This window comes from Panthera onca, chromosome D1 (genome assembly GCF_046562875.1).
Source record: "Panthera onca isolate mPanOnc1 chromosome D1, mPanOnc1 haplotype 2, whole genome shotgun sequence".
Taxonomy (NCBI): Eukaryota; Metazoa; Chordata; class Mammalia; order Carnivora; family Felidae; genus Panthera; species Panthera onca.
In genome coordinates this window covers 590551-611293 of record NC_138348.1, presented here as the reverse complement: position 1 = coordinate 611293, position 20743 = coordinate 590551, and the positions used below count along the sequence as shown (strand labels likewise).

The 20743-nt window shown below is 67.8% G+C and overlaps 4 protein-coding genes and 1 long non-coding RNA gene across 9 annotated transcripts; 2 read left to right on the top strand and 3 right to left on the bottom strand.

The window, feature by feature from the left end:
• The first annotated feature begins 82 nt into the window (after nucleotides 1–82).
• POLR2L (RNA polymerase II, I and III subunit L) lies at nucleotides 83–1700 on the top strand. The gene is made up of 2 exons (XM_060607727.3): nucleotides 83–258; nucleotides 1419–1700. Exons 1-2 carry the CDS (start codon nucleotides 164–166, stop codon nucleotides 1525–1527), a joined length of 204 nt encoding a protein of 67 aa, XP_060463710.1. The 5' UTR covers nucleotides 83–163; the 3' UTR covers nucleotides 1528–1700.
• Nucleotides 1701–2923: 1223 nt separating this feature from the next.
• CD151 (CD151 molecule (Raph blood group)) lies at nucleotides 2924–7744 on the bottom strand. Of its 3 annotated transcripts, none has more exons than XM_060607714.3 (9): nucleotides 7618–7744; nucleotides 6579–6798; nucleotides 5626–5707; nucleotides 5325–5516; nucleotides 4915–4989; nucleotides 4350–4454; nucleotides 4083–4241; nucleotides 3880–3966; nucleotides 2924–3783 (listed from the first exon to the last, which is right to left on the bottom strand). In XM_060607714.3, the coding sequence occupies exons 3-9, from the start codon at nucleotides 5704–5706 to the stop codon at nucleotides 3724–3726; spliced, it is 759 nt and encodes a 252-aa protein (XP_060463697.1). In that variant the 5' UTR covers nucleotide 5707; nucleotides 6579–6798; nucleotides 7618–7744; the 3' UTR covers nucleotides 2924–3723. The 3 variants fall into 3 exon arrangements, with proteins under 3 accessions (XP_060463697.1, XP_060463700.1, XP_060463698.1); XM_060607717.3 differs by having other exon boundaries at nucleotides 6579–6643; nucleotides 7618–7733; XM_060607715.3 differs by lacking the exon at nucleotides 7618–7744 and having other exon boundaries at nucleotides 6579–6976.
• Nucleotides 7745–8823: 1079 nt separating this feature from the next.
• On the bottom strand, nucleotides 8824–14743 carry CRACR2B (calcium release activated channel regulator 2B). Of its 3 annotated transcripts, none has more exons than XM_060607695.3 (10): nucleotides 14195–14743; nucleotides 11962–12153; nucleotides 11773–11884; nucleotides 11122–11296; nucleotides 10673–10819; nucleotides 10463–10553; nucleotides 10217–10309; nucleotides 9817–9983; nucleotides 9506–9577; nucleotides 8824–9270 (listed from the first exon to the last, which is right to left on the bottom strand). In XM_060607695.3, exons 1-10 carry the CDS (start codon nucleotides 14450–14452, stop codon nucleotides 9090–9092), a joined length of 1488 nt encoding a protein of 495 aa, XP_060463678.1. In that variant the 5' UTR covers nucleotides 14453–14743; the 3' UTR covers nucleotides 8824–9089. The 3 variants fall into 3 exon arrangements, with proteins under 3 accessions (XP_060463678.1, XP_060463679.1, XP_060463680.1); XM_060607696.3 differs by lacking the exon at nucleotides 14195–14743 and adding an exon at nucleotides 12971–13834; XM_060607697.3 differs by lacking the exon at nucleotides 14195–14743 and adding an exon at nucleotides 13436–13834.
• On the top strand, nucleotides 10775–11757 carry LOC144613003 (uncharacterized). The gene is made up of 3 exons (XR_013550311.2): nucleotides 10775–10879; nucleotides 11193–11312; nucleotides 11656–11757. It is a non-coding gene; the product is annotated as an uncharacterized LOC144613003 (long non-coding RNA).
• Nucleotides 14744–15116: 373 nt separating the features above from the next.
• Nucleotides 15117–20166, bottom strand: PNPLA2 (patatin like domain 2, triacylglycerol lipase). The gene is made up of 9 exons (XM_060629349.3): nucleotides 19840–20166; nucleotides 17912–18144; nucleotides 17758–17823; nucleotides 17179–17388; nucleotides 16861–16921; nucleotides 16574–16750; nucleotides 16328–16460; nucleotides 15988–16110; nucleotides 15117–15894 (listed from the first exon to the last, which is right to left on the bottom strand). Exons 1-9 carry the CDS (start codon nucleotides 20024–20026, stop codon nucleotides 15624–15626), a joined length of 1461 nt encoding a protein of 486 aa, XP_060485332.2. The 5' UTR covers nucleotides 20027–20166; the 3' UTR covers nucleotides 15117–15623.
• Nucleotides 20167–20743: the final 577 nt, after the last annotated feature.

Genomic DNA, 20743 nt, shown 5'->3' with positions numbered 1-20743 from the left:
CTCTGACGGCACCGGGGCCGGCGGGGCGGGCTGGGGGGCGGCTGGGGGAGGCTGGGGGCGGGGCTGGGCTCCCCCCCCGGCGATGGACGCGCCCTAAGCGGGGCCGGCTCCGCGGCGGAAGCGCGGCGAGATCAGACCGAGCGAGCGCTGAGCTGCCGCCGCCATGATCATACCCGTGCGCTGCTTCACCTGCGGCAAGATCGTCGGCAACAAGTGGGAGGCCTACCTGGGGCTGCTGCAGGCCGAGTACACCGAGGGGTGAGGCGCCGGGCCGGGTGGGGGCGTGGGGAACGGGGTCGAGGGGTCCCGGCCTGCGGGACTGAAGGGCGGGGGGTGGGGCTCTGGGGTCGAGGGGTCCCGATCTGTGACGCGTGCGGACAGGGGCGGAGGACGAGGTCGGGGGTCCCGGTCTGCGGGTGGGCTGCTGCTAGGCGCGGGGGCGAGGGAACGGCGGGACGGTGTCCCGGGGTCCCCGGGTCCTGGCGGGGTGAGAGCGGGCACTCGTATCAACACAGGTGACCCTTCGGGAGCTTTCATTCCCTAGGCTCTCTCCCAACCCTGCTCCACTGATGTGTTCTCACTGGAGCCTTGCCACCGCCCCCACCCCCTCCTTGCAGTTCGGGGAGAGGTGGGGAGTTGGGTATCAAGCCTCCGGTATCCTGGGGACTTCTAGGTATCCCCTGGCAAGTCATGGCACCTAAGTCGTCAGCTTCCTCCCTGTCCACCTGCTCTCTCTCCTCTCTCTGCCATGAGACCCACCCCCGTGTCTTGGCAAAACCATTTGTCTCTTGGGGATATAGAACAAGCTTCCTGGCCACATAGCCATGGGTATCACGCTGTGCTGGGTGGCGGGGGCTCTTTTCTGGCTTTGCTCCTTAACACTGCAGTTACCACCACAATATTGTCTGAATCCCTGTTGCCACTACAGTCTGACTCTTGGCTCCTGTGTGGACAGTCCCCTGTCCTGATCACATTCAAACCCCCCGGGGCCTGGGGTTCGAATGTTTTGGATGAATGCGGAGGCCCGGGATGGGCTGAGTGCTCATGCCGGGTACTAATGAGTCCGTTCCAATGTCCAGAGTGTGAGTGGCTGGCTGGTACCCTGCACAGGACCCCTTGCGAGCATACCACCGTCAGGGACCTCCCAACCTGGCCTGCTCTGTCCCAACCTGCCATCTCCGGAGCAGTCTTCAGGGTGACTGGGGCTCAGTCCCTGGCAAAATTGACAACTCTAACTGGCTTGAGAAATGAGACAGAGACGGGGGGGTGGGGCGGTGCTCCTGGAGTCTCCCTCCCTGACTTGTGGAGCTGAGCTGGAACCATCCCACGGCAGCCGAGTGTGGCTTGCCCGAGCCTGGGCAAGGCCCTCCATCTGCCCGGAAGTGCCTGGATGAACGGCCTGCTGTCCTTGCCCACAGGGACGCTCTGGATGCACTTGGCCTGAAGCGCTACTGCTGCCGTCGCATGCTGCTGGCCCACGTGGACCTGATCGAGAAGCTGCTCAATTATGCGCCTCTGGAGAAGTGAGGGCGCTGGAGCCCACCCGCCCGCTGTGCTCACCAGGGGCCGGCAGAGTCTTGCCCAGAGTTCCTCCCTGTGAGGTGTGGATAGCCTGGAGCATGCCCGTCCCTTGCCTGCGGGTGTGTGTCTTCCAGTCTGGAAGGAACCGTCCAGTAAAGGCCTTTGCAGAACAACAAGAAGGTCCTAACGGTTGGCCTGGTTTTGTGGGACTCCCTTGTCTCATGCCTGAAGCTGCTTAGGGATGGACATGGCCCTCACTGCCCAGGGGGAGGAAGAGCCATTCAAATGACAGCCATTCGGCCTGGGGGTGGGGGGTTCCTCGAGTGTGGGCTCTCACAGCCCAACAGAGTCACAGACGGCCAACAGCACTTGGGTTAGGGGGCCAGGGGACACTGGCATCCCCACCCCCATGTTCTGGGTGCTCCTTAGACCTAGCACAGAAATTCCCCGAAACCCCTCCCAGGATCTCAACAACCAGATTTCCTGGGCCCTGAATAGAGTGCCTGCTGTGTCTCAGTTGCCCATCCAGAGGGTCTTGCTGCCAGAAGCTTCTAGGCACCAGCCAAGCCCAGCAGGCTCCTTCCCTTGGCCATGTTCCTGCAGGGGGAGCGCCCAGCCTCCACTGCCACCCTTGAGACCCTCACAGCAGCTTGAGGGTGGGCCTAGGAGGCTCTGCTGGGTGTCAGAGCCGGTCAAGCTCCCAGGGCCCTGGGCATTAGCGTTTAATCCTGTGGCCCCACCGAACAGCTGTCTTCCGGGGACTTCCGTCCTGTTCCAGCTCAGGCTGAGGCTTAGAGCCGGCAGCCATCACCCTGGACGGGAGTCGGCAAACCCTGGTGCCCTCCAGCAGGCGGAAGGCAGGAGCCTGTGGTTAGAAGAAACAGAGGCGACTTTCTCTGGCACCTTCTTCAGGGCCAGCCCCACTGCCCAGATGTCTGACATGGGGTCCTCTGAGAACCAGTAAATACACCTGTGGCAGGAAGGTAGGGTCTGCCCAGGGGAGACAGCCTAAGCCTTGGCTTCCGTTGCCAGTACACGTCCTGCCAAAGCTCAGGCCTCCTGTCCTCATTCCTGAGCCCACACCCCCTTTCCTAATCCCTACATGAGCCAGAAGGGGGTTTAGAAACCAGCGTTCGAGGCCTCCGTTGCCTCTATGAGGCTCTGGCCACACCACCGTTCTTCCGTCCCAGAACCGGCAAGGCTCTGCAAGCAGCCTGTGCTCAGCTGTCCCTGCCATTGGCCTCTCGGCCCTGGAGTCCCATCAGTCCTTGGCTCCCACGTGGCTGCCTGGGACCGCCAGGATGCGCCCTCCTGGCCCCTTGTGGGACTGGGTTCTGTCCCCCTTGTTGGGGAGAAAGCCCTGAGGACCAGAACCAGGTCTGTCGCTCACGGAGTAAGCCCACTCAGTCCACAAACTTTTATTGAGTGCCTGTCACATGGCAGCAGCAGTTCTAGGCATTTGTGATACAGCAGTGAGTGAACCCACAACCCCCTGCTCCTGCCAAGGGGAGGTGATCGTGAACAAGTGAGCTTGTGGCCTTTCAGTGGGGGGAGTGGTGGGGAATCCAAGCAGGGGCTCAGGGGCAGCAGAGGCCTGACTGGGAGGGCAGAGACAGGACCGACAGGACCGGGCTCGCTTGGCTTTCCTGAGCGGGGCTGGGAGGGGTGGGAGGGGTGGCGGTAGGCAACCCAGCGGCAGGTGCCTCTGGGACTCTTTGCCTGCGGCTGTCCCCACCTGGCAATGCCCTGACCACCATGCAGAGGTGTGTCCAGGGGTCTAGGAGCACCCTGGGGGGGCCAGCCCCTTTCTGCCCAGTTCACCCCAAACCAGCCCCTCTGGCGGAGCACAGGCATGGGGGGTGGCCCCAGGGCCCCAGCCCCACAGGAGAAGCGGAGAGGGACTTGACGGTCAGAACCCAGCGTCCCCACACCAGGCAGAGTATTCCTCCCTCCCCGCAGCCGGAGGGCCCCGCCTTAGTCCTCTGGTCTGGAGAGAAAGGCACTTGAAGCTCCCTCTGAGGGAGGGGGTCCCCAGAGGTCACGGTGGTGGCACGGGGGTGCACGCGTGAGAACGCCACCTCCCTGGCAGAGTGGGGAGAGGGTCCGGAGCAGCGTCCTGGGACTCTGGCCCTGGGGCCATCAGTAGTGTCAGCTCAGTAGTCAGGCGGCAAAGCTGCGGCACTCGCGGGGCGCCCGGCAGGGTCAGTAGTGTTCCAGCTTCAGGCTCTTGTACAGGCAGCACGTGAAGATCATGCCGAAGAGCTGCGGCACAGAGCCGGGGTGAGCAGGGCACGGCCACCAGCCGCCCGTGTCCCCTGCCCCCGTGGGGGCCTGCCTGCCCGCCCCCCCGCCCCGAACCTGCACACAGGCGATGCCAACGCCCACTGCCCCGATGATCCTCAGGTGCTCCTGGATGAAGGTCTCCAGCTTGGTGATGCAGCCACCCTGGTGGGGGAGGGGTAAGGTGCCAAAGGTGGGCGAGTCCGGCCCCTCGGGTGGGCCCCCAGCACCCGGGGCTGCCGCGGCTCCTCAGCCCTTCACCAGGGAGCCCAGGCACCTACCTCCACCTTGTAGATGTTGGAGGCGTGGTCCCGCTGCCCGCAGCCAGTCACCACAGTCTTGCAGCAGCTGTCGGGAACCACGCGGCCACCCGCCTGGCCGGAGCGGATCCACTCGCTGTCCCTCCAGTCATGGGAGTTGTTGCTGCCACAGCAGCGGAACTGCAGCGGCAACGCGGCCTGGGCTGAGCCCCCGGGGCAGGGACTCCCTCGGGGGGCCCAGGGAGGCCCGCAGGGGTGTGCACACCCACCCCCGTGGTGCCCACGTACCTCCTGCTGCAGCTTGTCCACCGCACTGGTCACACCCTCGTGTCCTGGCTGGTGGTACCGCTTGGTCATGGTGTCCTTCAGGTGTTCCTTGAGCTCTGCGTTCAGCTGGGGGTGAGGGGACAGCTTCAGCAGAACAATCCAAGACCCTCCAAGCTGGGGCACGTGGAGGCAGGGACAGACCGGGGGGAGGTGGGGGGAGGGTCTCCAAGCAGAGCTAGGGCCAGATGCTGGCTGGGGAGGGGCTGGGCTGGGCTGCACAAGTGTCCCAGGTGGCCGTGGACAGGGTTGAGGACAGGGAGGGAGCTCCAGGTCCCACGGACACCTTCCTCCCTGCATGAGCCCCCAAGTGGGCCTGTTGGGCACTACGGGCAAGTTGTCCATCCGCACTGTGAGCCCCTACCCCCCAGGGGCCTCTGGAACATGGGGGAGGGGGAGCGTGTGTCCTTCCAAGCGTGTGTGCCTGTCTCACACGTGCCCATCTGTGCCCTTGCACGGGCACGTTTCCGCGTGTGTGTCTGTGTCCCCGCGTGTGTGCGTCCCCGTGTGGCCTGTCTAGGCCCCTCACCTGCTGGTAGTAGATGTAGGCCAGGATGCCAGCGATGACCTCCAGCAGAAAGATGAGGAGGAGAAGGATGAAGTACTGGGGGGCGGGGGGAGCGGGGACGGTCAGCTGGCGTTGGGCGCAGACGCCCCCGTCCCGTGAGGACTCCTGGCGCCCAGGCACGACAGAGCAGAGCCCCCAACCTCAGATCCCAAGTGGCCACCGAGGGCTCATGGCAGTGGGCGGGCGCTGGCACTCCCAGACAGCTCCCCGCGGCTGGCCGAGCTGGGATGCAGGGATGCCCCCCACCCCTGGCACAGGTGAGCACCGCAGAGGCTGTCCTGCGGCGTCACACTCGACCCCCACCATTCCCTTTCTCACCGGGGCCCCAGAGCCCCCCCCCCCCCCCCCCAGCAGCCCGGTGCCCTGCTAACCAGGCGCAGCAGGTTCCGCCGTTCCTTGAAGGTAGCGCAGCAGCCCAGAACGCCGGTCACCATGACAACAACGCCAGCCACCACCAGGATGTAGGCTGTGGCCAGGTAGGTGCCCGAGGCCAGCAAGCTGATGTAGTCACTCTTGAGGGCCAGCGTCCAGATGCCCACCGCCATGACGGCCAGACCAGCCAGCTGTGGGCAGCGCACACTGGTCGGCACGCCCGCCCCCAGGCCAGGATTCCCCTTAAGGACCAGGAATGGGAGCGGTGGAGGCCAACGGGAGGGGGTGCCCACTCCTCACCCAGAAGCAGCAGTTGAAGACGAAGAGCAGGTACTTGAGGCAGACGGTGCCACACGTGGTCTTCTCGTTGAACTCCCCCATCCTGGGGCCGAGAGGCCAGCGGAGGTCAGTAGGAGGGGACACAGGCACCCAGGCCAGCCCCTGGCTGAGGCCAAGCCCACCACTGGCCCCGAGTGAAGGTCCTGGCAACGCATCCGTGAGAACCTGGATGCTTCCTGGAGGGGCAGTTCGGGAGCCCCCTTCCCACCCCCCACCCCCCACCGCAGCCAGGGCGGATGTCTAGTGCCCACAGCCAAGCTGAAGGCCGAAGGGCCTGGCTCCCCTGACCAGAGCCCAGGGCACCAGGGGGCCATGAAGGATTCCAACCGTCACCGGCTGACTCACCCCTGCTGGCAGCCAGGGTCAGAAGCCCCAGCAGGCACCTCAGGGTGAGCTCATGCAGGCCCCACCCGCCTCCCCACACACACACAGCATTCCCGGGGCTCCACATCACAGGCCGGCAGGCTGGCAGGCACCTACCGGCCGCTGGGGGGAGGAGGAGGCCACTCACAGATGGACGGACCTGCCCCTTACCAGCCCCATGGCCTCAGGGAAGCCCCTCAGGTGTCTGTTAAAAGCCAGGCCTGCCTTCCTCCCCACCAGGGTGAGAACAGGCGTTTCTGGGCATTCGGAGCCCGCAGAAACCCATCCCCCAGACCTGGGGGGGTACTTCCTCTGCTGGTCCTCTCTGCTGGAAAGGGGGCGGTCCCACCAGCCCCAGCAAGATGTGAAGCTACAGGAGCTCCCGAGTGGCACCCCAGGGACCCCTTCCCTGCTCTCCTGTGGGGTGTCCGCACTGGGGTGGGGGGAGAGGGCCCTGGGACACAGATGGCAGCTGAGTGCCCCAGGCTACGTTTCCAGACTACACAGCACCACTCAGAGCCGAACTTTCACCTGCCCCACCCCGCGCTCACCTGGTTGGCTAGTGAGGACGGATCCTCTCTGAGACAGGTGGACGGAAGTTCCCTAGGAGGCTCCACTGGGAGGACAGGGACAGGTCACCGGTCTGGCCCACGCTGGATCAGCAAGGGCCTGTCACCCGTCCTTGCAGCCGCCCCTGGCAGTGGCTCTGACCAGCTGGGTTTCCAGAGCAGGCAGGGAGGGGAGAGGCCAGGCCCGGTATTTTGGTCAGTGCTTGGGCGGGGCAGGACGGAAAACATTTCTGCATAGTGTGATCCGGGGAGGGACCACCCGCCTTCCCCAAGCACCCCGCCCCGGGGCCTTCCTGCCAGACCCGCCACCGTCCCTTAGCCCACCAAGCAGCGGTCCCTTCAGCCTCGGAAGGGAAAAACAAAACAAAACCAGACGCAGACCCCTTGGTTGGAGCTGGGCTTACGGGAGCCTCACGTGCCCGCAGGCTGCCCCTGGGCCCGTGGTGAGGTCCCAGCCTTCTGAGGAGGCTGATTCTCCCGACACAGGTCCGGCCCCCACGCGCGGGCGGCGGGCGGAGGAGGGGCCCCTCTTTCCGGGAGTGCCTGGCGGATGTGAGCCCCCTGGGAAGGCGCCGGCCAGAAATAGTTCCCGCGGCCTGGGACCGAGCCGCCCCGCCCTGGCCCCTGCAACTCAGCCGGGCCCGCCGCGACCCGCGGCCCACGCCCCAAGCAGGGCAGCCCCGCACTCGGCGCCAGCCAGGCCCGAGGAGGAGTCCCCGCCCGGGCGAGCCTGCGGCGCGCCCACCCGCACCCCGGCGGAGGGACGGGCACCGGTGTCCAGAGACAATGACTAGGATGCTCGGGTGGGGTCGTAGGGGCCGCCAGGCCTGTGCGAAGGCCCAGGAGGCGCCCGGCCCCGGGCCCCCACTCCGTCCCGCTCCGGAAAGGGCCGGGAGGGGACTGCTGCCGGCCGGCGGGACCAGGCCTCCCGGCGCCCGCAGCCGGGCCTCCGGGGGCGGGCCGCGCAGGGTCCCGGGACACTCGGCCCCTCCCGACCCGCCCAGCCAGGCGGCGCACTCACCGGCCACGCGTCGGAGTCCGGGCGCGGGGAGGGCGGGGTGGGGGGGGCGGCGGCTCGGAGCGCGGAGACTGCGCGGCGGGTCGCGGGCCCGGGAGTGAGACGCGCCCCGCCCCCGGCCTGCAGGCCCCGCCCCCGGCGGCAGACACAGGGCAGGTCTCGGCAGTGCTCCGCGAGGGCGGGCGGCGGGGACGCCCGCCGGTGCGGGCGCTGGGGTCCGCCCGCGACTGCGGAGGCGGGCGTGCTGCACCCGGGGGCGTCCGCAGCCCAGCCGGGGCTCACGCCCTCGGGAGGCCGAGGAGCCGGGCTGGGGGCGGTGGAGGCGGCGGCCAGGCCAGCAGGCCCTCCTCCAGGCCCAGGCCCGTTCTCCCCACAACGCAGGGACACCCGGAGGCTTGCAGGGCCGGCGGAACAGATGCTGGCTTGGTGGGCTAGGGTCTGGGGGTGCGGTCAGATGCAGGAGTGCGGTTGCTCTAGGTGCAGTATGGAGGACAGCCTGGAGCGGAGGCCTGGGGTCCCTGCCAGGGACAGTCCAGTCTGGAAGGCATTGGTCCCGGGAGGAGTGGAAAGGGGTGGGGTAGACAGGGCCGAGCCTTCTGACCTGCTGGGGTGGGAAACCCGCAGTGGCAGTGGGAGTAAGGAAGGGGAGGGGACTCCCAACCCACCAGGCTCATTCCCAGACCCAGGCAGGGTGGGTCAGATTCTGCAGTCATTTGGAAGCTCTCCATGGATAGCGGTCCCCAGCTCCTTGCCCACGGTCCACGGTCTGGCCAGCAGCTCCCCACTTCCAGGGAGGCGGCAGGGCGGGGTGGGGTGATGGGGGGGTGGAGGAAGGACGGGCATGGGAAGCGGCCGCAGGGCTGCCCCAGGAGGTCCCACTCAGGACTGGCTCAACTCCAGTGGGCTGAGCTGGTCCACCTGGGGCTGTGTGAGGACGGGTATGGGGAGGGGATTGTCAACTGGGGCCGGGAGCGGGCCCAGACAATGGGCCTCGGTCCCCTGGTTCCCACAGAGGGCCCCACGGGGCTTCAGCTTGAATGGACAGTGAGGGCTTGAAAGCATGACCAGAGACAGGCAGGAAAATCCACAACCCCAGCACCTCAGGACATGTGCCACACGTGTACTGTCCAGTTGCCTTGAGAGTGCCATGGGTACCTCGTGTGCGTACCAGGGAAATGCTGTGATGCACGTACACAGAGGCTGAGAAGGTCACAGTGCAGTCGACGGACTTTATTAGGAGGAGGGAGTTTTTCTGCTGGTCAGAGATGGATTTGATGGGATGGGACGGGATGAGGCCCAGCAGGGGGGCACGTGAGACTCCAGCCGACCCACCCCTCCCCGGGTAGTTCCTTCACGTCTGCATGCAGGCAGGCCTGCAGTGCCCTGAGCGGAGCCCGAATGCTGGATGGGCCATGACGCCTCGCCTTCGAGGGGTGGCCTCTCCGAGGAATGCCCAGTGAGTCTCTGGGGGATGGTCAGCGGGCACTGGGAAGGTGGCCAGAGCCACATCTTGGGGGGCGAGCCCAGCTGCAGCAGCAGCAACAGCAGCAGGTGGGGCCCGGCATGCGAGCCATGGCCAGAGCTCTCCTTCGACCGCTGGCTAACCGCTTGGCCTCACAGGCATCCCTCTCATCCCGTAGCCTCGCATTCAGCTCCCTGGGGAAGGGGAGTCCAAGGGCTCTGAGAGGCAGCTTTCCTGGGGCAAGGGGGGAATGCGGGCTCTGCTGTCCCTCAGACGGGGTGCCTGGCTGCGGATGCCCCCGAGGGATGGGGGACAGACATGAGGACTGACTGCCTCCCAATAGGATGAGGCCGTGGTCGGGAACGTTTGAGAGCTAGGAGACCCCAAGCTGTGTGGGGCCCCTCCCCTCCGGCCTGCACCTGACCTCACCTGAGGAGTCCCAGTTGCCGCAGGAGGCTGAGCTTCTCCTTTTGCATGTTCCTCGACACAGCAACCACATCTCTGCAAGAGAGAGGTGGTGACCTGGGTGCCGGGAGGCTCCTCGGCGCGACCCACGACCCTGACCCGCGCAGACCCTGAGGGCTGGGCCGGGCCGGGGGACGGGGATGGGAGTGGCCCGGACCCGAGCCCCCAAAGCTATTCCCGCCCCGCCTCGCGCGCCGGCCGCAGCCCCTCCCCGGGCCCGCCCCTGATGCTCCGCCTCCCCACCCACCCACCCCCATCCCCCGCTTCCCAGGCACCGTAGGGTTTGCTCCTGGCGGCTCCGCAAGTCGCCCTCCAGCCTGTGGAGCTGCTCCTGCGTCCCCTCCAGCTGCGTTCGTAGGGTCTCGTTGGCTAGCCACAGCTGGGCGTTCTGCGCCTGCACCTCCAGCTGCTCGCTGGCCCGGGCCTGCAGCTGCTGTTCCAGCTGCGGGATGTGGGCGGGGGGGGGGGGGGGGCAGTGCAAGCTGGGGAGGACCCCTCCACCTCTTCTTCGGGGTGCTGCGCTTGCCCCTGACTCCCAGTAATTCCGGGGTCGGGGACACTGAGGCACCGGGACCTCAAGTGTACCGGAGAGTGCACGGGTGACGGCGGGGATAGGGCCCCTCTCTGGGTCTGTCAGCACCCCAACCCTGCAGGGGCGGGTGGGGGACCACTCACCTCCCGCTGCCGCAGGCCTGCCCGCTCCAGCTCCTGCTCGCGGTCCTGCAGCTCCAGCTCCAGGAGGCCTGTGCGCTCCTCCCGGGGGAGGTCCTGGGATGTGCGGGGAGCTCCTGAGCCCAGGCGGGCGCGGGGGCACGCGCCGGGGGAGGGGCCGGGTGGAGCCAAAGTTGAGGGGGCGTGGCCATGAGACTAGCGCGTCTGGGATTGGGCCGGGGCGGGGCGGGGGCGGGGCTTCGGGCCCACCTGACTCCGGAGACGCTGGCACTGCTCGCGAAGCTGCTGCTCCGTCTCCTCGTACAGACACCGCACCTCCCTCTGGTGCTCGCTTTCCCGCCTTCGAGGACGGAGGTGGGGGGGGGGGGAGGGGACTGCTGTTTGAGCCCGCCGGCACCACAGACCCCAGTCTCGCCTCTACCGCCTCCCGAGCCCAGCTGCCCAGGCCCCACTCCTCACCGCCGCAGCGCCTGCTCCAGGCCGTCCCGCTCTCGGGCTGCCTCCTCCAGGCAGGCCGACGCGCGCACCAGAACGTCCTCGAAGGAGCCCAGCAGCTCGGGTCGCTCGCGCTGCAATCGGGTCCAGAATGTCCGCACCGCTCGCTGCCTGCAGGGGGAGGACAGGGGCTGAGGCTGAAGCGGGGGCTCCCTGACCCCATCCCGAAGGGTAAGCCTTCTGGAGACACCTGCAGCCCTGGATAGACCAGCCGCGTTCGCCTCCTGAAATGCAAATTTTGCGGGAAATCACGCTCAGCCCCTCCCAGGTGTCACAGCTGACGGAGAACGACTGGGCCAGTCCCAGCCTAGGGACCCCGGCCTGGAACAGACACGCGGGCAGTGTGGACAGGCAGCATGCAGAGGGGGAGGCAGCAGAGGAGGGAACTGGGGGCCGAGTCAGCGCCAACTCACTCGCCCAGGACTGGGGCCACCCCCAGCTGCTCCAGCGCTTCCCGGAACTTCTCCTCCTCCTCTTCTTCCAGGGAGCCCCCAGTGCCCTGCACATCTGACCAGCCCGACTCAAAGGTTTCCTCTGGAGCCTGGGAGGGCGGTGTGCTCTGGGCTGACTCCACCCCCACAAACTTCCCTGTGGGCATGGGAAGGTAAGATTATCAAAGCTGTAGGTTAGCACCCTGGCTCAGCCGCCACTCACCACCCCCCACCACACACACACACACACACACACACAAGCACACACGCACACATCCTGTCCTTATTCTGAGCCCAGTTTCCTGTTTTTCTTTCCTTATCCTGGTCAGACTCGTGGCTTAGGAATGGGAGGTGACAGCCGGGCCAGAACGGGGCAAACCTGGCACCCGGCCCCACCTGGGTTTGGCACGGATGGGAGGGGGTCGGGTAGCAGGAGGGGCAGCTCCATACATCGCCTGGCGGTGGGGGGGCTTCCTCAGGGGCCTGTGTGCACTGACACCAGTGTGTGTTCCGCAGGGACACGACGGAGAGTCACAGGCTGCCATCTGTGTCTGCTGTGGGCTCCAGAGCCACATGTGCCACCGGAGGGTCTCTGGGCAGCGGGGTGGGGCGGGGGAGGGGGGCTCCGCTCACCCAGGCCGAGGCAGAACTCCCAAGCGGTGAGGAAGCCGGTGCCGGCCTGATCCAGGCTCTCGAACACAGCCTCTAGCTGCTCCGGTGTGAGGGGCACGTCGTTCTGCAGGCCCTAGCCAGGCAAGGGTGGCAGGGCTGAGCAGCCAAGGTCGCCCCCGGCTGGGCAGCCTCTTGGGACTGGGGATTCACCTGCAGGTCATGCCGTGTGAGGAAGCCTTTGGCGTCTTTGTCACACAGCAGAAACAGCTCCTGGGCCTGCTCCAGCGTCTCTGCCCGTGGCCTCCCGGAGCCCCCTTCTTCCTCTTCCTCCTCCTGCCGGTCCTCCCCGGCCCCGGGCTTCCCAGGCCGGGCCATGGGAGTGGGGGTCTCGGCCATCACGTGCTGCAAAAGCCAAGGAAGAGTCAGGGCCTAAGCAGAAATGAGAAGGGAGAAGGGAAGGCAGAGAGGCTGTGGGTGAGGGCTAAGCTGGGGTGCTGGGGTCCCGGAGTGAGCAGCGGGGCCTCCTTCCACCAGGCGGGAAGGCGGGAGAAGGCTCCACAGAAGTCCAGAGAGGAAGGTAGCTGGGGGCAGAACCGTGCTGCAGACAGGGGTGTCGTGGGTGGGGTGGGGCAGGCTCAGGGCCTGTGGAGGCTGCCTGGTGGGGGGGGGGGGGGAGCCGGTTCAGGAGAGGACCTGGGGGAGGGGCAACCGCCGTGGGGTGGCAGCTACAGGAGAAACTTGTGATGCCAAATAAGGAGGTAGGGGCTCCGGGGCCACTGAGGGGAGAGAGCCTGGGTGACGGACTGGCCAGCGAGGGGAGGAGCTGAGCAGGCCCTGAAGGTGGGCACCTGGAGACCTGGCTGAGGGGCCGGGCCAGCTGGAGCATTCAGACAGTCCTGGCCGGGTCTTAGCCCCCGAGTCTGGGCCTCAGCGCCCTCGGCCCTCCGGGTGGCCGGCAGGCGGCGTCTGCTCCTGCCCTTCTGCCGCCGCCCCTCCCACCGGGCCCCGGGCCCCAAGGGGTGCGGGTGCAGGGTCTCAGCCTGGAGCACCGGTGACTTCCACTGGCCTTGTCGGGAACGCGCCAGATTCTAGGCTTGATGGCCCTCCCCCTGGCACGAGGCCCTTCTGCTCCGCCAGACTTGCCCCCTCCGGGTCGCGCAACCTCCTCGCCCCCCCCCCCCAACCCCCGCATGGCGCTCCGCCCCCTAATCAGACCCACCTGTGGTCCCCCCGGGCGCCCAGGCCCCGGATTTCCCAAAGCTAACCCCAAGCCTGGGGGATTCTGGGGTCCTCTCCCCTCCGTCCGGGACCCTAATTTTTCCTCCGCGCCCATACTCCAGGAGCGGCAGGAGGGCGCAGTGTCCAAAGAGGGCAGGTGTGAGGAAGGGCGGGAGGAGGCGGTCGGGGGACCGGAGTCGTCTCCCCCCGCACGCCGTCGCCTCGCCCCTGCGGGAGCGCCACCCCCACCGGCGGCCCGCGGGCTCCCCGGGGCCAGAGGTCCATCCCTGCCGGAAGCTGCGCGGCGCCGGGCTGGGGGAGCGGGGCCCACCGGCCGGCCGGGTCCCGCCAGCCGCCGCGCCCACCGCCGCTCGGCCCCCCCCCCCCCCCCAGGGCACCGGAGGGTCGGCGCGTCCCTCGGCGACCGCAGGGTGGGGCGCGGCGGCGGGACCCGCGAGGCGCCTACCTGCGAGCTGCGCCGCCGCACCTGTCGCGAGGCCCCGCGGCTCCTCCGGGAAGGCGGCGGCGCGCGGGGGGCGCGGGCGCGGAGCGGCTGCTGCTGCCCCGCGGGAAACGGAGACCCCGGCGTGGGCGGCCCCGGGCGGAGCCGCCGCCGCCACTGTCGCCGTGTCTCCGCCTCTCCGCGCGGCCCCGGCCGCCTGCTCCTTGCCCGGCGCCCGCGTGCGGCCCCCCGCCGCCCCCCGCGCCTGTCCCGGCAGAGCTGAGTTCACGTCGGGGCGGAGATGACCCCGGTGGCTCGGGGACCCCTCCTGAGCAGGGCCGAGGCGAGGAGGGTGCGGCTGTCCCGAGGACCCCGATTTAAGGCGCCAAAAAGTGTGTGCAGGACCCAGGCGGGCGGGAGGCAGAGCAAAGCGCCAGGAGTGGGGGCGGGCGCTGCCCACGCTCTCCCAGCTGCGGTCTTTCCCGTGGTTCAACAATTAGCAGGGAGTATATCACAAAACGGTGCGTGCATCCGCTGCCTCGCGTAAGGCCTGTACAAGTGGGGTGGGGGCACAAAGGAGCCCCCACCCCCGCCCACGGCGGTCTGCCCCCAAGATCTCCTTTTGGGGCACAGCCTTGACTCGGGTTCCCCTTGCGGGCGAGCTGGGAGACGGAGCTGGGCGGGACTCGCACGTGACCTTCCTGCCGGGGGAGAGACCCCATTCTCTTGCCGAAGCGGCCCCCCCCCCCCCCGCCCCAGCCCCAGCCCAGCCCCTGAACCCACCTGGGAGGTGGTCGGGGGTCTGGAGGCCTCTGCTCCTGCAGGGGCCTGGGATCCTGCTGAACTAGAACAGGTTGGGCCTACGGGACGGGACGGGAACTGGAGAGCGAGCGGGGGGCGGCTCCCGGCACCGGGGACCTGCCCGGCCGGCTCTCCCAGTCGTGCAGTCCCTACCGTTATTGTTGGCCGGGGCCTGCCGGCGCCCAAGAGCTCGGGACAGCCAGCCAACCACCCGGCTCTGCTCCAGTGCCCCTCCCCCATGGGCCCTTTTTGGTCACCAGGAAGGGCTGGCTGCACCCCCTCAGACTGGCCAGGGCAGAGGACGCCTTCAGGAAACCATGTCCCACAGAACAAGGTCCAGCCTCCTCTGGGTCAGACCTCACCCTGCCTGACGTTCCAGACCCGACCTACATATCGGCAGGGGTCACAGGGGTGTGGTGGGAGGGGGACACGCGATGGAGAATGTGTGTGCACTGGCCGGTGAGGTGTGCCTTGGTGAGGGGAGGCCCAGCGCCCTGCGAAGAGCCTTGTGCCACATGCCCACAGTGGGGCAGGCCCCGGGGCTCCCAGGTCCCCAGGCCTCAGCTTGGGAACCTCGCCCTCCCAGCCTGAGGTCAGCCCCACACCACCTGTGTCACCATGGAGTGGAGATGCGGACACCACCTTTGGTAAGCATTTCTCAGTTTTTATTTAGTGAGGATCTTGGTCCCGGCATTTCCGCTGGCCCTTGGAAAGCTGTGCCCAAGGGTCGGGCAGCACACCTCCGGGCAGAGTGAGGCAAACACAGCAGTCCCAGGCGGAGAAGTGGGCTAGAACCCGGGCCCACCAGGGCCTTTAGGGGAAGGCCTCAGGCCCGGAATGCCAGGCTGGAGGACAGTAGGGCCCCTGTGGCCGGGGAGTCACACGCAGTGAGAGAGGCGGGGCCGAGCTGTGGCATTTATTATATCTGCTTGGCGAAAATAAATAATTCTTCACAAACGTTCTTCTCTGGCAAAACTTGCCGGATGAGGGAGGCGCAGGTGCAAAGCTCTGGGGAGTAATACTGCACGGACTGGGGGACGCTGGGCTGGGCGGGGGGAGGTGGGGTGGGGGGTGCAGCCCAGCCCTTCTCCCCAGCCCTGGGGCAGGGCCTGAGGGGGAGATAAAGGCACAGGTGAGGGGAGGGGTACTCGCTACCCCTCTTTCTTCAGCGCAGCAACAGAGTGGTCGGTGGAGGGGTCGACGGCAAGTCCCCTTCTAGCAGCTGTGAGGGGCCCCTTGTCCTGACTCCTGCGGCGGTCATGGAGAGAGGCCCAGGAGGGGGGATCTCAGCCCGCCCCAGGGCCCCCACCTCACGGGGCAGGGAAGCTGGGGGACCCAGCCCTCAGCACCGGGGACCCCAGGGGGCTGGGGAAGGGCGGAGCAGGATGGGGGGGGGGGGGGGGAGAAACACTCAGCAAGGGGGCGAGCCGGGTGGGAGCTGTGGGGGCGCAGGGGCAGGACTGGCGGGGGCGCGCATGCGCAGGGCATCGGGTGGGAAGGCCACGTTAGTGCAGAAAAGGCCCAGGAGCAGCTGGCGCTGGCACTCCTCCCACTTGGCCAGCGCGTCCCCTAGCGAGAGGCTGGTGCGCATCCAGCTGGGCAGTGCCTCGCTGTAGGTGGCACAGGACAGCTGCACAGATGGCAGTGACTGGGCGCGGCGCAGCTCCACCTGCTCCGACAGCCTGCAGGTGGGGAGGGATGGAGGGCGGGAGGGCTTTAGAGGCGGCCCCTGGGGCTTCAGGCCTGGGGGAGACACAACAGTGAGGGGGGCTCACCTGGAGGGCAGGTGGCTCCCCAGCTTCCTCTTGGCACGCATCACCAGGTACTGGCAGATGCTGCCTGTCTGCTCCTTCATCCACCGGATGTCCTCAGGGACGTCAGGCAGCCACTCCAGCAAGCTGGGCGGGGACGGGAGGCGTGGCCTCAGGGCCCATGGCTCCTCCCCCTCCCCCACGCCCACCCCACCCCGGCCTGCGCCCCAGCTTCTGGGACCCCCGACCCGGCGTCTCTGCCGCATCCCCCCCGCCAGCGGCCTTCTCCCCACGGTGTCCACCACTCACGGATGACGAAGTCTGGTCCCCCACGGTCCCCGCCCAAGCCCCCTACTCCCCTCACCGGATGGTGAAGGACACAGCGCTCTCCAGCGGCAGAGTGTAGGGCACCATCATGGCTGTGGCCAGACGCACAGGCAGCATGTTGGAGAAGGCGGTCAGCAGGTCCTTGGGCTCTATGCAGGCCTCCAGCAGGGCTGGGGGTGGGCGCAGGAGGGACGCTGACCAGCGGCCCGGGAAGCCAGGCCCTCCCCGCTCCTCTGCTCCCCACCAGCCAGGGACCCCCATCCGCCCCGCCAGCTGCACACACCCTCATTGAGCCTCGCAGGCAGATGTTCCAGGATGTGGTCCTCCAGGGGTGGCTGCAAGGGGCCCTCCGCTAGGGCCCTCTCTGTGGCCCCCTGGGCCTCCTCCACATCCTCATCCTCGGGGGCACGGGGGCGGGCCGGGGGCAGCGCCAGCAGGGGGTTGGGCCTGTTCAGGAGGCCTGGGTGGGGACCCCCCAGACAGGTGATCAGCACGGGAGCAGGGGCGGAGGCGAGGAGCCACCACGCCCGCCCACCCCACCCGCGCCTGCTCCAGGGGGCACCCACGCACCGTTGCGCCTCAGAAAACGCAGCCCGTCCCTGTAACCCTGCTTGCACATCTCCCGCAGCACCTAAGGCAGGGGGACGATGAATAGGAGCGGGGAGGCACCAGGAGAGAGCCGGGGTGCCCTGCTCCGCCCTCTGGAGCCCCCACAGCCCCTTCCTTCCGCCAAGGTGACAGGGATCCGGGCTGCTGGACGGGCGGCCTCAATGGAGAGTCTGCGCAGCGCCCACCTCTGCCTGGTCCCTCAGGAGAGGCCTTCCGGCAGCTCGCTCCCCTGGCACTGAGCCGGGACAGGCTCAGCGGGCCCCCCGGCGAAGGGCTCACCGTGGGCTCGGGCGGGAACAGGGCCTTGGACAGGCGGTAGAGATTGCGCAGGTTGAACTGGATGCTGGTGTTGGTGAACCGGAGCTCGTGGATGTTGGTGGAGCTGTCCTGTGGGCAGATGTCACTCTCTCCCGAAAAGGGGGACACGGTGATGGTGTTCTTGAGCTCGTAGAGTGGCAGGTTGTCTGAGATGCCGCCATCCACATAGCGCTGCGGGATACACGGCCACACGGGGAGAGGCCTGAGGACTGAGCTGGCTAACCCACTGGGCCACCTTGGGCTCCACCCCGTGGCTATTTCCTTCGAGCCTTTCACCCACTGGGCACTGGCCACGGCGGCCGAACAGATGGCCAGACCTTGGGGGAGGGGCAGAGACAGCCACAGGAAGTATGCATCTCCAGGGGGCCCGCCTGGCTCTTGAGTAAGTGGAAGTGAGGCAACAGGCTGGGGGGGGGGGGGGGGTGGGGGGGGTGGGGGGGGAGAGGCACCGCTGCCCTTCCTCCTCCCCACTGCCTCGTCCCACTGCCTGCCCAGGGAACAACTCTGGTCGCCCAGGAAAGGTGCCCCGGGGATACTCACTACGCCCTGGAGGGCCGGAGGGATGAGGCCGCAGTACACAGGGATGAAGGTACTGCAGACGTTGGCCTGTGGGGCAGGGACAGAGAGGGCGTGGTGAGCAGGGACCCTGAGCTCCTACTGTGCCCGATTCGGGACGCGGCCCACCACGGCCCACCTGGATGAGCTCGTCCTTGGAGCCGAAGTGGGATATAATGACGTTCTCGCCGTCAGAGACTCGGGTCAGGGAGATGCCCAGACGCCCGCTGGCGCGCTCATGGCTGTCAGCAGGCAGGGTCTTCAGCAGGCAGCCACGGATGGTCTTCACCAGGTTGAAGGAGGGGTGCAGTGGACCCAGGAACCGCTTCCGGGCCTCCTTAGACACCTCGATGATGTTGGCACCTGCCTCGCCTGGGTGAGCAGGGCCAACAGTCAGGGCTTGCCACCACCCCGTGGTCCCGTGCCCAGAGCCACAGCACGCACAGTCACGGCACCGCCATCTACCCTGGAGAACTCCCAGTATCCATCACGAGGCCTGGCCCATGACGGAGACTCTTGCTTCCTGCCCCAGAGAGACAAAGGTAGGCTACCATCCCTGGAGGGCAGACAGCTGGGGCCAAGGCCTTCCCTCTGCCCAGTATTTCCCGACTGCTTGTCCTGATCCATGAGTCACTGGGCCTGACCTGGCGTGGCCCCCAGCCTGTGAAGGGGAGGGGGGGGAAGGCAGAGGTTCAACCCTGACCAGCCCGAGCCTGACCTGGCGTGGCCCCCAGCCTGTGAAGGGGAGGGGGGGGAAGGCAGAGGTTCAACCCTGACCAGCCCGAGCCTTCACACACTTGGCCAGACCCAGGGAGTCCAGCACAGGCCTGTGGGCATGGGATTGGAAAGAGTGGGGTCCCACCGCCCCTGAGAAAGCACCCCCAACACTCTTCTTGGACAGAGCCCGCCATGCTGTGGAGACTGTAGCTGCCCAAGACCGCTCCTGAAAAAGAGGCTCCTTGGGGGTAAGAGGGGGCGTCCTGGGAGCCACCTCCACAGCAGTAAGTCAGGTGTGGCCCGAGGCCAGCACGCAGGTATGACAGACACTGGCTGGCTGGAAGGCTTCCAGAGAGAGAGAGGGGCAGGGCCCCCAGGTCCCACGGATGCGGAGCTGTGCTCCTTCTACCCCAGCCCCTCAGGGCAAAGGTCACTGGAAGGGGGCAGCGGAGAACCCCGGACAGGCTCCTGCTGGGCAGGGCATTCAAGGACCTGTTGACCCTTCTGTCACCCTGGCTGCCCCAGTAGCTGGGGGCTGGGCACCTTTCCCAGGACTCCTGAAGTACTCAGTGTGCTGTAAACAGCACTGGACGCGCCTGCCTGAAGTGCCTGTGAGTAGAGAAGGCCATCCCGGTGCACACCCACCTCTGCGCTACCGCTGGAGGGGCTGGAGGGCCCGGAAGCACCCCTCACCCCAGGGGAGTGGGTTGACCACACCTGGGAACCCAGGCCCACAGTGGGCGGTGGGCAACGAGGGAGAGGGTGGGGAAGAGTTTGCCTTGCCCAGGCCCTACCGGCCAAGTTCCTCCTCCAGATGCCCTGGGAGGCACCAGGCTACGGTACCCAAATACTCTTCAGAGGCCACCCCATACAGGGCCCCAGGGACACGGCAGCCTGGAACAGCGTAGCCCCAGGACACAGTGACCTGGGCCACCGCCGGGCTACCGGGATAGTGAGGCCCCTCCCCCGACTCTCACGGTCCCGCCCACGAGTTACTTTCTCTTTCCAATGAAATACCTTTTGCTGCACCTGTCCGTCCTCCAGCCTTTGCGCCCTGAAAGGCCAGAGCCTCGGCCCCAGAGGCGCGCGTGGCCCCACCCCAATCCCTGGGCACCTCGATGCAAAACAAACCAGGCCCCGCCCCCGGGCCGGCGCCCGAGCTCGGACCTTCCACCCGGGTCCTGGGGGCGGGCAAAAGACCCCTCCCCACCCGACCCGCGCCCCTGCCAGCTTCCCGGAGCGGACGGGCCGGGGCGGGGCGGGGGGCGCTCTACCCCCTGGAAGAACATCCGCCCGGCCTCCGCTCACCCCGGCAGGACCCCGCGCCGGATCCCCGCCCCGCCCCCTCACCCAGGCAGGCGCCGGTGACCAGCGCCGTGGCGGTGAGCGCCCCTGCCGAGGCGCCGTAGATGTGCGTGGCGTTGGCCACCAGGAAGGGCGCGTGCTCGCGGAGGCAGGAGGCCACGCCGATGTGGTAGACGCCCAGGAAGCCGCAGCCCGCGAACGAGATGTTCCACGTCGCCTCCTTGGGGAACATCGCTGCGGCCCTCCGGGCTCCGGGGCTCGCTGCGCGCCGCGCGCTCCCGCTCGTTCCGGGGCCAGGCCGGGCCGGGCCCGCGGTCGCTCTAGCTGGGGTCCCCGCCTGCGGAGGCGGAGACGCTGTGCCTGGCGGTGGCGGAGGCGGTGTTTTTAGTGGGGGCGGGCGGGGGCGGGGCCAGCACGCGCCGCCCAATCGGAGCGCGCGGGGAACGGCCGCGCCCTCCGGGGGCCTTGGGGCCCCGCCCCCGGGCCCGAGACCCAGTGCCCGGCCTCGCGGGGAAGCTGGAGGGAACACACAGTGGCCCAGGGGTGTAGGGAGGGGGAGCGCAGGCCTGGGACGCGCGGAGTCTGGGGGCCCGAGAGCCTCGTACAAATCCGGAGACTTGCGAGGGGCAGTCACCGCCCCGCTCCCGAGGGGCCCACCTACAACACCCGCTCGGGACACGGAGGAGCTCGCCCCAGGGCGAGGACCCCAGGACTCATCCACAGACTGACTCATAAGTATCTAGGGCTGGAGGCGAATCACACGCAGCTCCCAGAGTTAACACTAGTGCTATAGACCCCAACCTGACGCCCAGGCCCTAGCCGCCCGCGGGGGCGGCCCCTCCATAGCTGGGCGCTAACCAGGGTTCTACTTGGTTAAGAGTCAGGCACCCCCCCCCTCCCCCCCCCCCCCCCCCCCCGCTAATTGCCCCAGCAGGTGGAGCACTCCTGT